This window comes from Bos indicus, chromosome 4, assembly GCF_029378745.1.
Source record: "Bos indicus isolate NIAB-ARS_2022 breed Sahiwal x Tharparkar chromosome 4, NIAB-ARS_B.indTharparkar_mat_pri_1.0, whole genome shotgun sequence".
NCBI lineage: Eukaryota > Metazoa > Chordata > Mammalia > Artiodactyla > Bovidae > Bos > Bos indicus.
Genome location: NC_091763.1, coordinates 92,255,487 through 92,271,353, shown reverse-complemented (window position 1 = coordinate 92,271,353; position 15,867 = coordinate 92,255,487). Strand labels below are relative to the sequence as shown.

Genomic DNA, 15,867 nt, shown 5'->3' with positions numbered 1-15,867 from the left:
AGTGGGCTGCCATTTCCTTCTCCAGGGGATCTTTCCAATGCAAGGATCGAACCAGGGTCTCCCGCAATGCAGGCAGATTCTTTACCACCTGAGTCACCTGGAAGTCCATTAACCTAACACTCATTTCTAACGAATTCACACTGCTATTAACAACAAACACATTCACCTTATTACTAAAGTATCTACAGATCCATAAGCTAAAACAGACATAAAAGGCTTGGGAGAGACAGAAATTTTCCCTGAAAACAGAACCACTCAGCCCCTGTCAGTTTTCCTATATTCCAAGCAGCAGGTGTTGCTTTGAATTTTATTTATTCACTCTGCTTTATCCTGCATTTACTTAACCTTGTATACCTGATATAATATTGTACATCTATTTGTTGATTGGTTTGTTGTTTGTCTCCTGGTTAAATCGTTAGCAGAAGCTAAGTGTCTTTGTTCACTGCCATATTCACAGTGCCTAGAACATAGCCTGGCATACATGCTCAATAAATACTGGGGAATGGATAGATAAATACTCTGGAACCGAATATCAATGGTATAAGAAACAAGCCTACTGACTCTTATGATATGAAGCATGGCACCTCTTTGTCGCTAAGCAAAGAAGTTTTTGATCACACATACCAAATGCCATTCACAAATGCAGAGAAACCTCCTCACTCAGAACAATACACACCTATACCTGGGCAGGGATGTTCTTTTAGAAGACAGGAGAACACTTGATATTACCCATTTTATGTCAGGGGGCAGGAATGAAAATGCATCAAAGCGAGTGTGGAGTCCACTCCCCCAGCTCTCATGGTGGAGAGGGAAGAACTCTGAGAGTCAGAAGAGCAGCGGAGACTTACTTGTTAGCTCTCATGCCTTCTCTCCGGGTGGCCAAGCCCTCTGCAACCAGTGATTCTGCAATGTTTTCCCCATTGGTATCTGACAAGGAAAAAAAAGAGACATGAATCTTGGGTCTAAATCCATCTCCAATAGCAAAAGGGCTCTACTGGGACCACTTTTACCCTCCGCTCTTCAAGGAATAATGTTACCCACTAACTGGACAAGGCAGCAGGCTGGGGTTGGGTTTTTCAGAGAACCTCTTCTCCCTCAAAATGTCTCATCTCTAGGACCCAGAGATACATCTTCTCTGGGCTTATTTTTTAGTGTATCTCCCAAGCCAAAGGCAATCTCAGGAACTCCAGGAGACTGACGGGAAAGCAAGGCACAAGTAGCAGCCAGGGAGAGGATAAATAACACTGACCTAAGGAGGAGAGGCTGGTGCCCAATACAAACGCTGCCACTTCACAGCTCTCTCTGCGCCTCAGTCACATACTCACCCATAAAATGGGAAGAGTGCCTGTCTAGATGGGTTCTTAGGGAATTCAATGTGTGTAAATCGCCAAGTGCAGTGCCAAGCACACAGCAGGAATGCAAACAACAGAATCCAAAGGCAGCCCCCACACCTGCACAATCAGATGGCAGAGACACTTAGGGTGGCCCATTTATGTTTTACACCAGAGTCCAGTCCCTCTCAGGATGTCCCATTCTCCAGGAGACCACCAAGACAAGCTACATCATTTGATAAACACACTCTCGTGTTCTTAAGAGATGCAAGGGAGAGAGTCCAGACTTCCAATCTCACACAGCAGCCTTCAGAGCAGGCAAGAAAAATGAAGTGAAACAAAAAACACAACCCGATTAGGTTCCACCTGGGCACCAGGACCATTAACTGCATTTCCATGCCACCGAAAAAGCTTTTAGGCTTGGTGTATTCTCTTAAATCTCTGCTTGTCAGCCAAAACGATAAAAGAAGACATCTATGAGGGAATCACCACATAAAAATCTTTAATATAGCAGAGAACAAGCTCCTCGATAAACTGAAACACAGCAGTCTAGCTGATAGGTAACATCAGCATAGAATAAAATTCTGTAAGATTTATATTCAGTATGCCATGCATTCATTGAATTCTGCAAGCAACAAGAAGTCTACATACTAGGCCCAAACCCAACCTAAATGCCCTGCCATTAGCCCTGTCCAAATTTCTGAGGCAAATCATAAGCCCCCTTTTCTAGCACACACACAAAAGGTTGAGATGAATGCTGTGCATACAAAGAAAGTTCAGGTTCTGAAGCTGAATGTGAATCACAAGAACCTTTGCACTGGAATTACTGCTGAGGCCAGACACAGAAGCACACAGCTATCTGCCATCAATAAATATTACACTGATTCTTTCAGAGCAACAGGAATAATCCCACAGAGTGGGAAGTCAAAAGGAAGAACTCCACAATTATGGGAAAAGTTGAGCAGTAAGGTATCAACAGGTCAGTGCGTAGAAAGAACGAAGGCAAGGTACAAAGAAGGTGAATGGCCATAAAACCAGCCGGTCAACAGCAACCCCGATAGCTCTCAGACAGCTCCTTGGCACAGAGCACTCTGAAAGGGCTGTTGGCTGGCTCATTTCTAAATGAGTTGATTGCTCCTTCAAAAGGGAGAAAAACACAATTCTCTGGGCCAAACTCCCAAAGAAGGCAACAAAATGTTATGGATACAGTACTGAAAACGGGGAATCTGTAGGACAGAGATACAATACTCGCTTATTACTAATCAAAGTACAAATCTGATCAAGTCACAGTTGGGGCTGGTATTCGGAATAGGTGGGTGACTATATTTTCCCCACAATTTGAAGATTAATCAATCATCTTTGCCTTAAAAAAAAAAAAAGTTCTAGGTTAACCACACATTCTCATATTCTTTTATTCTCCTCCATCATAAAAAGAGTATTCACAGGAGAATTCCCTGGAGGTCCAGTAGCTAGGCCCCCATACCCTCACTGCCAGGGTCCCAAGTTCAATCTCTGGTTAGAGAACTAAGATCCCATAAGCTACACAGCACAGCCAAAAACAAACCAAAAACCCAGCAGCCACGTGAACCAGAATTTACTGTGCAGCACACAGAATTATATTCAATATCCTGTCATAGTCTATAATGGGGAAGAGTCAGAAGCTACATACCTGAAGCATAATACTGTAAGTCAACTACAGTTAAATGGATATTTCAATCCATCTACATATAGCAAAAAAGAGTAGCCACAAAACAGGATAAATGTGTGAACGCTAATTAATTAGCTGAAGCACTTTCATTGCAGTTGGCACTGAGAGTTAGTTAAAATAACTGAGTGAAAATATTAAACTTTAAGCCATTAAGCCATTGAAACTGAAAGATGCAGATAATTTCAAAATCACTCTTAGTAAATACTTATCAATCATCTCCTATGTGCCAGGTTTTATCAAATCAAACAGTGCATTATTAACATGCTAAATTATATCCATTCCATCACGTGGATCAGTTTAAACAGCAAATTCCTAAATACAACTTTAAATTTTACATGGCAGTGCCCCTTAGCAACTAAGCCCATGTGCTGCAACTACTGAGCTCTCACTCTAGAGCCTATGCTCCACAACAAAAGAAGCCTCCTCAGTGAGAAGTCTGTGTACCGCAACAAAGAGTAGACCCTGCTCATCACTAGAGAAAGCCCATGCAACAACAACAAAGACCCTGCACATCTGAAAATATTAAATAAATAAATAAAATTAAATTCCAAATGGCAGCTACAGTTAAACAGCTAAACCACAGGCCTATGTGTGTGCACACACAAATATATTTACTGAGTGCATACTCTGTCCTTGGAGAAGGAAGCAGCAACCCACTCCAGTACTCCTGCCAGGAGAGTCCCATGGACAGAGGACCCTGGCGGGCTACAGTCCATGGCGTCACAAACAGTCAGACGCGACTTAGAGACTAAAAACAACAAGTAAGAGTACACAGTAGAAGAGCCAGGAACCTACATCATACCACTCTGGAGCCTGTGTTCTTTCCACTCCATTATAAATCGTGTGGCCTGCAGAAAACCACAAGCCCTAAACAAATCATGCTTTCTTAAAGAGAAAAGAAAGGAGAGGAAGAGCCACAAGACAGATAAAGGAAATAGAAGATGCAATAGGAAATCTATAGGAATTCAATTAGCACCCTGACCTAGAAGCACAGAGCCAATGAGTTCGACAGGCTGATGGCCTGCATATGGAGAAAACGAATACTACACTGTCCACACACATCTAAACCAAGGCAGGAAAGCAGGCACAGGATGAACAAGGAGCAAGCGGATTAGGGCCATTCCTCTGCACCTACGTACCCCGAGTTCTGCACCCTCCCAGTAAGACCCACAGCCGACCGTCCACAGCCACCTCCACCAGGTGAAAACTGACCTTGGGAGAAACTTTAGACTAGGAGAAAAACGAGCCCTTTTGCCCTTGCTACTCACCTTTTCCAAGGTAGATCATGCCATACTCTCGCCCCTGCGGAGTCTTGTTTTCTATCGTGAAGCATACTTCTTTCCCAATCAGCTTCTTCCGAAGGAACTCTCGAGCAGGAAATGCCCAGGGCTGAAAGACAGAACCACCACGTTCAGGAGCCAGGCCGGTTTCACACTACACAGTCAACACCCAAGCAACTTCACTCCTTCAACAACCTGGCAAACACACTAGGCCCTGAGGAGAAGGAAAAAATGAAACACACACAGCCCGGCTCACTTGCTGCTGCTGCTGCTGCTAAGTTGCTTCAGTCGTGTCTGACTCTGTGCGACCCCATAGACGGCAGCCCACCAGGCTCCCCTGTCCCTGGGATTCTCCAGGCAAGAACGCTGGAGTGGGTTGCCATTTCCTTCTCCAATGCATGAAAGTGAAAAGTGAAAATCAAGTCACTCAGTTGTGTCCAACTCTTAGCGACCCCATGGACTGCAGCCTACCAGGCTCCTCCGTCCATGGGAGTTTCCAGGCAAGAGTACTGGAGTGGGGGCTCACACACTTAGGGGCTCCTAAAAAATGAAGGTCTAATTGTTGCTGTAACTTGCACCAGCCCAAAAAACAGGCACCATGGTTTCCAGTCACCAGCACTAGGACTTTCCTCACCTCCAAAACTGTCTTATTCCAAACTACAGTTTACTTCTTACTTAGTAACAGGCCCCGGTAAGGGATCAGCTTGACAACGGTGATTCTTTCCTCTCACCCGTTAAAGACCCTGACACAGGGCTGAGCCACACATCCACAGTGGGTACAAACAGAGCCCCCGTGTGATTTGAAGATGCTGTGCAAAAGGATGGTTTTGCCTCATCACCTTGGGGATGGTACAGACAAAGGGAAATGTCTCTTCTGAAGAAGCACTGTTGCAGTCAGGGGTCACGAGCACTTGAATTTGCAGTCTGGACCCAGCTTGGTGCCCTAAGTTCCCTTAGAACAGAAATGAGGAAGGAGAGGGTAAGAGTTCAAGGAGGACATGATCTGCAGAAGTTCACGGGCAGAAACAATTAACATACAAAAGGGCAGGGTGGTATATAATATGCACGCGCTACGACCTCCTGGAGCCTCAAAACATGGGCTCTGCATAGTAAAGGCAAAACAGTCCATCACTGACCGGAAAAGGAAGCATCTGCCTACCTTTTCAGTCCATGAAGATTATTCCATGGGGTGAGCCAAGAAGCTTTTCTAGAAGAAAAACATCCATGACTTCCCAGAAACCAGAATCCAATTTAAAGGTGGCAGTCCACCAACCTGCTGGGCCCGTGTTCACAAAACCAGTACTGTCAGCCAACACCAACTGTGGACAGTTCTGGGAAGAACTAATCCTGAGTAAGTGCTCTTAAAGACACAAAAACAAGCCTGCTCACTCATTTAACGCACTCTTCTCAAAGCACCAATAAGCAAAAGAGCCAACCACTCAAAGGCAATATGGAGCTCACCATATTTTTATCTCCTGTTTCCACCCTTTGTCCCGTACCACAATAATGGAAGTAGATACCTGTAACCAAAGAGAGTCTCATGACTGATAATGAGCCCAAATACCAGCCACATCACAGACACAAATACTAAACCAATTAACAGAGCCTTGCACATTTTTATCACCTTAGTCACTTACTCTAAAAACATCCTCGGCCATAGATCGAATGTCTAGGCTTCAGTTTTTGTGTGTTTTTAGGCTTCAGTTTTGAGTACTACACTAATACCCAAAGTTCAGTAATACACTGCTTCCCCAAATGAAGAGCTCTAACAAAACAAAGTGCCCCAAAGGAAGCCAAGGCTTCGTTAAAATTCATTTATCAAGGGCTAGTTCACAAAGAAATAGCTAACCCCTATGGGGGAACTTCCATTTCCTACCAACTAGGCAGGATTACCAAAAGCTTTTAAGGCTTGCAGAAGGAGCACCCTTCTCTCAGGACTTGTTTCACAGCTGGTCAGTCACTGGGCAGCAAGAGAAAGCCACACCAGAGGTCCCGAGAAGGACATATAACTTATCCTGGAAGGAAAATGATCTAGCTTCTTTAATCTTCCAGCCTTTGCAAGTTGTATTCCATCCAGGGTTGGACAAATTCAATAACTGGACAAGGTACGGGCCAGGAAGGGAGGCAATTGGGATATTCAGGGAAGCAACTGACCACATGACTGCTCCCAATGCAACAGAGCACTCCAGGAGACAGTCCTGTCCACAGAGAGGACAGTCAGCAGAAGGCTACCCCATGGAGAAGGCTATCGCAACAGTGCCCCCCAGAACCACTCTATATATAGGGAAGCTGACTCAAAGCATTCATCCACCACTTCCCGGGTGGCTCAGTGGTAAAGAATCCGCCTGCCAGTGCAGGAGACGCAGGTTCAATCCCTGACTCAGGAAGATTCCCCTGGAGTAGGAAATAGCAATCCAGTATTCCTGCCTGGAGAATCCCATGGACAGAGGAGCCTAGCAGGCTACAGTCCATGGGGTCACAAAGAGTTGGGCAGGACTGAGCATGCACAGGTTCATCCACACGGCCCACAATGGCCCCATACGAAGAACCACTGTGATCTCGTCGAGTGATGTCCCAGAGCTCTATCTACAAAGCAATGGCTGTTAAGTGGCTGATTCTCAAAACTGCCTCTTCCCTTCAGAATGCCCAATAGCAGGTGATCTAGCAGTTTGCTCTCCTAGACCCACACAAAGTTCTGGTGCCTACCGTGATGAATGGAATTTTAATTCCCATTTTTTCTTTGCACCAGGTAGACTCCTAAACTACTGAAACAACATTAAATCCCACAACAACATAAGACCTCAAAGCCAGCTAGTCCACCATCCCCCTGTACCACCTGTGTATGTAATTAATCCCTCTCTGGCCCAGCCACCTCACCGTCCCAACTTGCAAAGGCTCCACTGAACGCACAACGACTGTGACGTTCATTTCTGTACTTCGTATGAAACCAATGTACAGCTTCACACATAATGAGAGCATAATAAATCTGTGGGAAACAAATATATAATTCCCACAGTGGCTGTAAATGCAGTGTCCAGGCTGCCTAGAGTAGCCAGGCAACGCCAGGAATTAGCCTGGAGCTGGCAGTGGTGGCTGGGGACACGTAGCAGGGCTGCTTTCATTGCCACAGAGCTCAGGAGAGAGCTAAGTTTCTTTGAAAGCAGACATGAAAGAAGGCAGAGAATAATCAAGGGTACGGTATTTGGGACAGTGACACAAAGGGAAGCAAATGGGCAAAAACGTTCTTGACTCTGAATGCGAAAAAAAAACTAGACCTGCTCCAAAACAATGGAAAGCCCGAGAGAAAGCCTTGCCACGTTCCACAATCTACTGATCCTCAAAAGGAGGTGCTTGGGGTCTTTCTCCTTGTTATCCACTGAAATGCTTCCTCACTGGATACCTGCTTCATGCCAGGCACTGACTAGGCAGAAAAACACTGATATGAGAGAAGGTCCCTCCCCTCGAGGAGCTGCCAATCTAGTAAAGAGACACAGGAGCACTGAGCAGGATGACAGCACCAAAAGGGGATAATGAAAGGAGATGTGAGGAGGGACTTGTCAGGGAGCTAGATCTTAGCAGATGATAGGTGATCACCAGGGCACAAGACAGACAAAGAGCTCCCGATGGAGGGGGTGGCCTGAGCCGCGCCATGAGCCGGCAGGACTTGGGTGGCCTGTTAGGAGACCCAAATACTTCCTCGGGGTTGGGACTTCGCATCCCAGAGTGGGTTCAGTGAGAGAAGACTAGAAGCCAAATTACAGAAGGGATTGTATCCCAGGCTGAGGCATTTACATCTGTCCAAGCAGGGATGAGGAATCACTGAAATACCTGGGAGTAACATTGAGTCAGGGAAAAAATGAAATTATGTTTCAAAAAGATTTGAGAGTATCAGTGGAAGGATTAGAGGACAGGAAAATGAAGGCAGACAGACTGTTCTCTCAATATTCCAAGTACATGTTCAGAGTTGAACAAAGAACAATGACGATGAAGCTTCAAGAATGAAGAAGAGAAATTTTTAAGAAGGCAGAATCTCTAGTCCTCGATAAAAGCTGGGGGTGTTTTCAGAACTGGGTTACTAGTTGACATCACTCCTTACTTGAGCCAGAGAACCTTCAAGGGCATGGTAGGGGGAAACCACATCACAGCAAGGCAGGGAGAGACCAGACTATTAGACAGAGAAATAGTGGCTGTGGCTGACAAAGGGTGAACTTTGCAGGTTTCTAACACTTCATGTCACAGGGACCTCTGAAGAGTTGCTAGGAGAAACTGAGTTGCTGTGGACAGAAATATAAGGAACTAACGAGAGTGGGGGTCAGACTGCATGGTGTTCTTTCAGCTGGGATAGTCCTGGTAAGATTTTATTGTACCGTTGCACAGGCTACAGCTAAGATGTTTTAGAACCAGTTCCAACTGGCCTCGATCCTCACCCACGCAACAGGAAATGAAAACCCAACCCTTCTTTCCTAGAGGTGACCCTGCTTCTTCCTTCTGGGGAAATAAGCTTGATTGGCTTTAGCCAACACTCTTCTGTGCAAAGCAGGCAAGCTGTTACACAACACAAAACTGAAAGGAGAGAACTATTCAAAACATTGGTCAAGAAAACCACTTAGCAGCCAAAATCTGAAAAGTGCTGAGAGAGACTGACTCTTCAGTACTTGGGCTAACCGTACGAGAAGTGTTTGTAGTTGCAGAAATTAAACAGCACCAGTGATGACCACATACCTCCCCAGTGGCTCAGCCCTAAAGAATCTGCCTGCAATGCAGGAGGCCCAGGTTCAATCCCTGGATCAGGAGGATCCCTTGGAGGAGGAAATGGCAACTCCCTCCAGTATTATTGTCTAGGAGATCCCATGGACAAAGGAGCCTGGTGGGATACGGTCCATAGGGTCGCAGAGTCAGACACAACTGAGTATCTGAGCACACACAGATGACCACAGCTAACATCTGTTAAGTAGCTCATAGGCCCGTGCAAAGCATTCTCCACCATCTTGGTTAACCCTCACTGAACAACCGACGTATACAGTACGGTTATTCCCAATACTTGTGCTTACTGAGAAAAGACCAATGGAAAATAACTGATCTTTGTCTATTAAGAATCTAATTGCTGATGAGAGAATTGGGGATGATTTTTCTCTATTTCCTGAATACTGTTTCATCATCTTCTTAAGTCCAACAAAATGCTTTTTATTACAGATGAAAAAACTACGTGTTTTTCATTAAACGTCTGCTTATATGGATGATAAATGTCTCTGGCGACTCAAGACTATAGTAACACCTGTAGTGTTCGGGGAGATGAACTAGATTTTTTGTTGTGCATCCCTCTGAATTTTGAAGGTGAAGGATTTAAACATAAATGAAGGGGCTCGGCCATAACCAATACCAACCTCAAACAGCTGAGACTATCTAGGAAATATTCTAACCTGTTCAAAGAGAAACACGGTAAACCTGAAAAGGCTAATAAACCTGGAAAGGCTCTAAACTTACGGGAAAGTATATGAGGAAAAGAGAAAGGAGTTACTGGGATTAAAGGCAGTGAATGCATAAACCAAGGCTGGCACTGTGGGTCTATCACTAGTCCTGTGACATAAAAATACTCAAAATATACACACAAGAAAGGACATCAAACGTGCAGTCAAGGAGGAGACTATCACCAGGGTCCACAGGCTTGCGAGGAAAAGCACCTACCTCGTCCGGGGTGTCTTTTGCATCGGGTTGTGCGACAGCTGCCCTGCGGGCGAGGTTTCCAGCGCGAATGTTGCTAAGGTTGATCTGCCTCTCAGGAGGAGGACCCCCACGAGGCTGCCCGCGGACAATGATGGCACACCCTGAGAGCACCTAGGTCGAGGGAGAAACAAAAATTCAGCCATTGAAAGGTAACATCGCCATAACAGAGATGGTCCACGACTGTATCCCCAACATCTAGAACAGTACACAGCACTCAAACATTTATTGAACGACTGAATGAACAAGATTACTTTCAATTTTTTAAGAGAAATACTTACATAAAACCTTGGGGTTGATTCTAAAGGGACTGACCCAGAAATAAAAATGAGAATTAAACAAGATGATAGAAAACTCAGAAAAGATTGGAGGGTGAAGAGGCATGTGAGTCATGGAGAAGAGCCTTTGTAATTTCATCCCAGCAAGCTGACCACCACCTGTGTTCTTTTCAATTATTAAGAAGCTAATGTCTCCATCCACACAAGCTGTTCTACGATGGGAAAAGCAAACAACGGAAGAAAGCCAGAGAAAAGTGGATGTTGAAGGAAGAAGCCTTGACACGCCACCCACACCAGCCGGAAGGACCCGAGGGTGCCCAGGGCTAAGGTGCAAGTAGTGCGGCCAGAGTCCAGGACTCAGTCCTTCCTCTGTAGACAGTGCTCAGAGTTGAGGCTAAAAGAAAAACACAGAGTCTAGGCTAAAAGAGAAACACAGTGCTCAGAGTCTAGGCTAAAACAGTCTAGGCTAAAGCAGAGCCTCTAGAAAACTCATGACCTCCGTGATGAAAACAGGGCAATCGAAGAAGGACCTTCGGGCTCCCAAGCCCAATAGTTCCTTCGCTCTCTCTGAAGAAGGATGTCTAGCATACCACCCACTTGCAACTATGGAAAGAGCTCTAAAGCTCACTTCAAATATTTGCAGGGAGGAGGGAGAAAGGGTTTCACGCGGCAGAAGAGAAGAAAAGGCACACAGCAAAAATGACAAACATCGCCCAAGCTATTCAAATTCTTTACACAATTTCATCACCAGGGAGGCTTGAGCAGCGCCTTCGCATGAGCTGAAAGGCTTAATCCCATGTTTCAAAACAAATAGCTGCTGAACAAATAGTTAGAAGGCTGGAGAGCCCTGCCAGTGTAGAACTTCACAGCAGACTAGACCACGGAGTTTTCTGTAAAGGAAACAGTCCTTGGAAAAGAAGCTGACTCAGAGGAAAAAAAGAATAGGAAGGGAAGCCACTTCAGTAGTCATCTGCTTAGCTGACTTGTCTCCCTCGCCTCTCCACCTTAACTCATGCTCTAAATTGGGGGCAAGTAATACAAATAAAGAACTGCATTAAACATATATGAATGCGGTTGGCCAAAAATTTCCTTCGAGTTTTTCCATAAGATTTTATGGAAATACCTGAACGAACATTTTGGCCAATCCATTACATCTTAAAGAATAAGAAACAACAAGTAAGTAACCATCACCCAAGTTAAGAACTAGAACACTGAGGACTCCCTGGCAGTCCAGAGGTGAAGAATCCACCCTCCAATGCAGGAACGTGGGTTCGATCTCTGACTTAAGATCCCACATGCTGTGGGGCAGCTAAGCTCGAGTGCCACAACTAGTGAAGAGCCCCTGGCTGCAAGGGGGACCCAGTGCAGCTAAATTTATAAAAGAAGAACTAGAACACCGGCAGGACCTTGGATGCCATGTCCCTCTAACTCGCAGCCCCTTTTGCTGACCACCACCTCTATTCTAACCATCGTGATAACCTCTCCCTTGCTTTTCTATAGTGTTACCTTTGTGTATATGTCTCCATGCACTATGGTGCTTCCTCATCTCCTATTTCTAATCTCTATATACGCTGAGTCGACAGCAATGTAAACTCATCACTGACTTGCTTCTTTTGCCCCTTTTTGGTAAAACCCATTCATGCCAAAACACTATTCACTTCTGTGGCTGTACAGTACTCCACTTATGAATCTATCCTACTTTCTTACAGAAACTCTGTCGGAAAAATACACATTCTAATTAAAAAAAAAAAAAAATAGTAACATCTCATTATCCCCAATAACTTAAGCACACAGACCTTGGTCTACGAGTAGTCTACACTTCCCTGGCTACACCATCACACACATAATAAAAGACTGCCTTCCTTATCTAGTTATAAGTCATTTTTTCATTTTATCCTCTGTGATCCAGTGTTACCAGCAATCGAAACCTTACAGCCTCCAACCGAACAGCCTTTCTTGAGAACCCATGCCCTGGGCATCATCCCAGGGATCTGACACTTTAAAAAGACAAGCCCTCAAACAAAGTAAAGCCAAAGAACAGATACACTACAGCACAGGATGGCTGATGTTCCTAAAATGAGAAGGGCCAAAGAAAGAAAAGAACTTGGAAGTGACTCGTTTACAGTCAATTCTTCACCAAGCGGCACATGAACAGCACGCTGTTGAATACCTGCCTCGACATCACGTACAGTCTCCACAGGACTGAGGAGCACACAGCGTGCAAAGCAGAGTTTCTGTCTCAAAGGCCTATTCCTCGATTCTTGTCAAGCTTTCACGAAAACTCATAAAGCTCTCCCTGAAGACCTAGTACGTCTTGGAAAGCCCAGTTAGATGCTCACCATGGCTGAGCAATGAGCACTGACCCCAGCTAAGAAACAATCTTTATTTCTCAAGCCTGACAAAGCCTGCTGAAAAGCTCAAGAACACAATGGCTGATAGGTACCCTCTTATTCCCCTTAAATACCAGCAAGGTGTTGCCTCTAACGCCCTCAATCTAGTAGACGAGACCCTTGGGGGACAATGGATCTATAACTATTATCCCAGCCCCATAAAGATCTTTAGTAAATAATTTATATGAAGGAATTTTGCAAAATCTTTGTACACTGCCCCCCCTTTCACCTTGAAAGCTATGCTGAAGACTGCTGTTAGAGCCTCCTTGCTTTTTTTGCACCAAATAGGCCATTCAGGCAACAGTCCACATTTGAATTAATCTTAGAGAGAGATGACTTTATAGGCTGCGCAACACCTATTGGGTTGGCCAAAAAGTTCATCAGGTTTTTCCATAAACGCTTACAGGAAAATCCAAATGAACTTTTTGGCCAACCCAATACAACTGAAGGTGCAAATGTAAGCGACAACCACCAAGTCAACCTTCCAAGGACAGATACTCACTGTGGCAGGCACTGCTGTTCCTGTGCCCCCAGGAAGAAAGGACTAACATGCCTACGTCTTTCCTCTGAAACGCTCTCCCTGTCGTTCATTTGGCCACTGCGTTAGTAATGAGATAGGAAGACTGTCTACAGACCATCATGGAAGGAAGAGACCTGTCTGCATGGAAAGAACTCATTTCCTTCCTAGTATTTATGCAAACTGAAATAGGTCAAAACACATTCCATCTCCATGTTTTTTCGCTCTCTCCATTTCATCATCTTACAAGTACTCTTCAATTCCCTCCACCTGTCTCACTTGTCAAAAGTCTTTACTCAAGTTCTTCCTCAATAAAAATATTTAATGGTCTTCTCTTGCCTAAGTTTCCCTAATGAATAAAGCCAAGGGAAAGGTCTTCTGGGGAGAAAATATTTTAAATGTCTTTAAGTGAAATATGAAAAAGACCAATGGTCTATATATCAAACTTAACATGAATCTCATATGGCATGAAAATAAGTCATTTTTCTTCTATAAGTCACTAGATCTGACATGTAAGTTGATTACTTACAATTTTTATCCACTGATTAATCCATTTATTTGTTCAACATAAATTTACTGAGTGCTTTCTATATGCCAGGCATTGTTCCAGGCAAGTAACATGCCTTGAGTGAACTAAAACAGACAAAAATGTCTGCTCCTGGAGAGCAGACATTCTAATGCGGGGAGTCAGATAAACAATAAACAAGTAAAATACTGTCTGTTATTCAGAATTTTAATTTCAGAAGAATAACGTTAAGATTGAGAGGAAACTGTCAGGGGTAATCGTTCTGCCAAAGCTGTACTGATTCATGTTGCAAACTTTCATGAATGTGGTAATTATCCTTAATTGCTAATTTATAGGGCATAAAAAGCAATTCATATGGTAACTGCTTTATCCAATTATATTAATAAAATGACATATTCTAGAGAAACGATCTGATCTTAGCCCTACCTGATACACCAGGAGGTTTGTGAAAACAGCTGTCACAATGAGTCAGTTTGATTGAGGTCATGAATTAGACAGTTCTCAGCTCTGCCAATAAAGGTTACAGAGAAACGTGGTGTGATTCAGAGGACCTGGCTTCAGGGCATGAGTCCGAGGCTGACAGAGACTGAAACAAGTCAGCTGAGAAGGAAAATGGGGACTCAAACTGATCAAACCCACTAAGATTTTACTAGGAGAGTTACCTAACAGTGACATGCTTTATACGCCGCAACTGAAATACTGCTCAGCAACAGCAACCCCACCTTAAATCATCACTAGATACTGATAAATGACTTGGTTTAACACTTAAACCCCCAGACCACAAACACCAAAAGACAGAAAATCTCTTATACAAAAACCTAGCCACCCTACACTTAGGGCAAAAAAAGTGATGGTACAGAAAACCACATGATGTTCTGAGTTGCTCAGTCGTGTCCGACTCTGCGACCCCATGGATGCACTCTCCACTCTCCATGGGGCTTCTCCAGACAAGAATACTGGAGTGGGTTGCCATGCCCTCTTTCAGGGGATCTGCCCAACCCAGGGATAGAACCCAGGTCTCCTGCACTGCAAGCAGATTCTTTACCAGCTGAGCTACCAGGGAAGCCCCATAGAAAACCATAAATACGTCAATAAAACCAGAATTTTTTTTTTTCACAGCACCAAGAGCAAACATCTTCCCTTAAAAATCATATCTTACTAGGTGAGAGTATCTTGTTAGCTCTACAAGGAGGACTAGCTTAACACGTTTATCTGCCTGTTTAGATATAACAATAATATCTCAGTCATATCTGCCAATATGAAGATCCAGTATAAATAAGGATAGGACTTCTCTGGTGGTCCAGTGGTTGGGAATCCACCTTGCACTGCAGGGGACACGGGTTTAATACCCTGGTCCAGGAAGATTCCCACACATCATGGAGTAACTAAGCCCGTGCACCACAACCACTGAGCCCACGCGCTCTAGGGCCTATGAACCACAACAAGAAAAGCCTCCTCAAGGAGAAGCCCACCCTCCGCAACTACAGAAAGCCCACACGCAGGCATGAGGGCCCAGCACAGCAAAAAATAAATAAACAAATCTTTAAAAAAAAGGCGGGGAGGGGGGCGGTAAGGACAGTCACCTGATGAATACCAAAATGTTACAAAAAGGAAGCCCCAAATAAACTCAAAAATGTATGGTCAACTGCTTTTCAAAAAGGGTGCGCAGATAACTGGGAAAGAACCTCTCAACAAAAACTGTACCAGTAAAATTGGACTGCTGTTGTTTAGTCCAACTCTTTTGTGACTCCCAAGGACTACAGCCCACTAGGCTCCTCTGTCCACGGGATTTCCCCAGCAAGAATACTAGAGTGAGCTGCCATGCCCTCCTCCAGGGGATCTTCCCAACCAAGGGATAGAACCCGAGTCTCCTGCATTGCAGGTGGATTTTTTACCACTGAGCCAACAATGAAGCCCTGGGAAAACTGGATATCCAAACGCAAAAGAATGAAACTGGATCTCCACCTCACACCATATACAAAAGTTAACTCAAAGGATCAAAGACCTAAGTGTAATAAGAAGCTCTTAGAAGAAAACATTGTGATGGTGGATAATGCATGGATTAGGCAATAACACCATCTTAGAAAGCACAAACAACCAAAAACATTATGCTTCA

The 15,867-nt window shown here is 44.4% G+C and overlaps 1 protein-coding gene across 1 annotated transcript in view; it reads right to left on the bottom strand.

Moving 5' to 3' along the window:
- SND1 (staphylococcal nuclease and tudor domain containing 1) overlaps window positions 1-15,867 on the bottom strand; it is a 422,258-nt gene that overhangs the window by 378,615 nt on the left and 27,776 nt on the right. The window contains exons 2-4 of the mRNA XM_070787306.1: window positions 10,005-10,154; window positions 4,308-4,428; window positions 849-927 (exon numbers count right to left, since the gene is read on the bottom strand). Of these exons, the coding sequence (XP_070643407.1) occupies window positions 849-927; window positions 4,308-4,428; window positions 10,005-10,154 (350 nt within the window). The remainder of the gene's footprint in view (window positions 1-848; window positions 928-4,307; window positions 4,429-10,004; window positions 10,155-15,867) is intronic.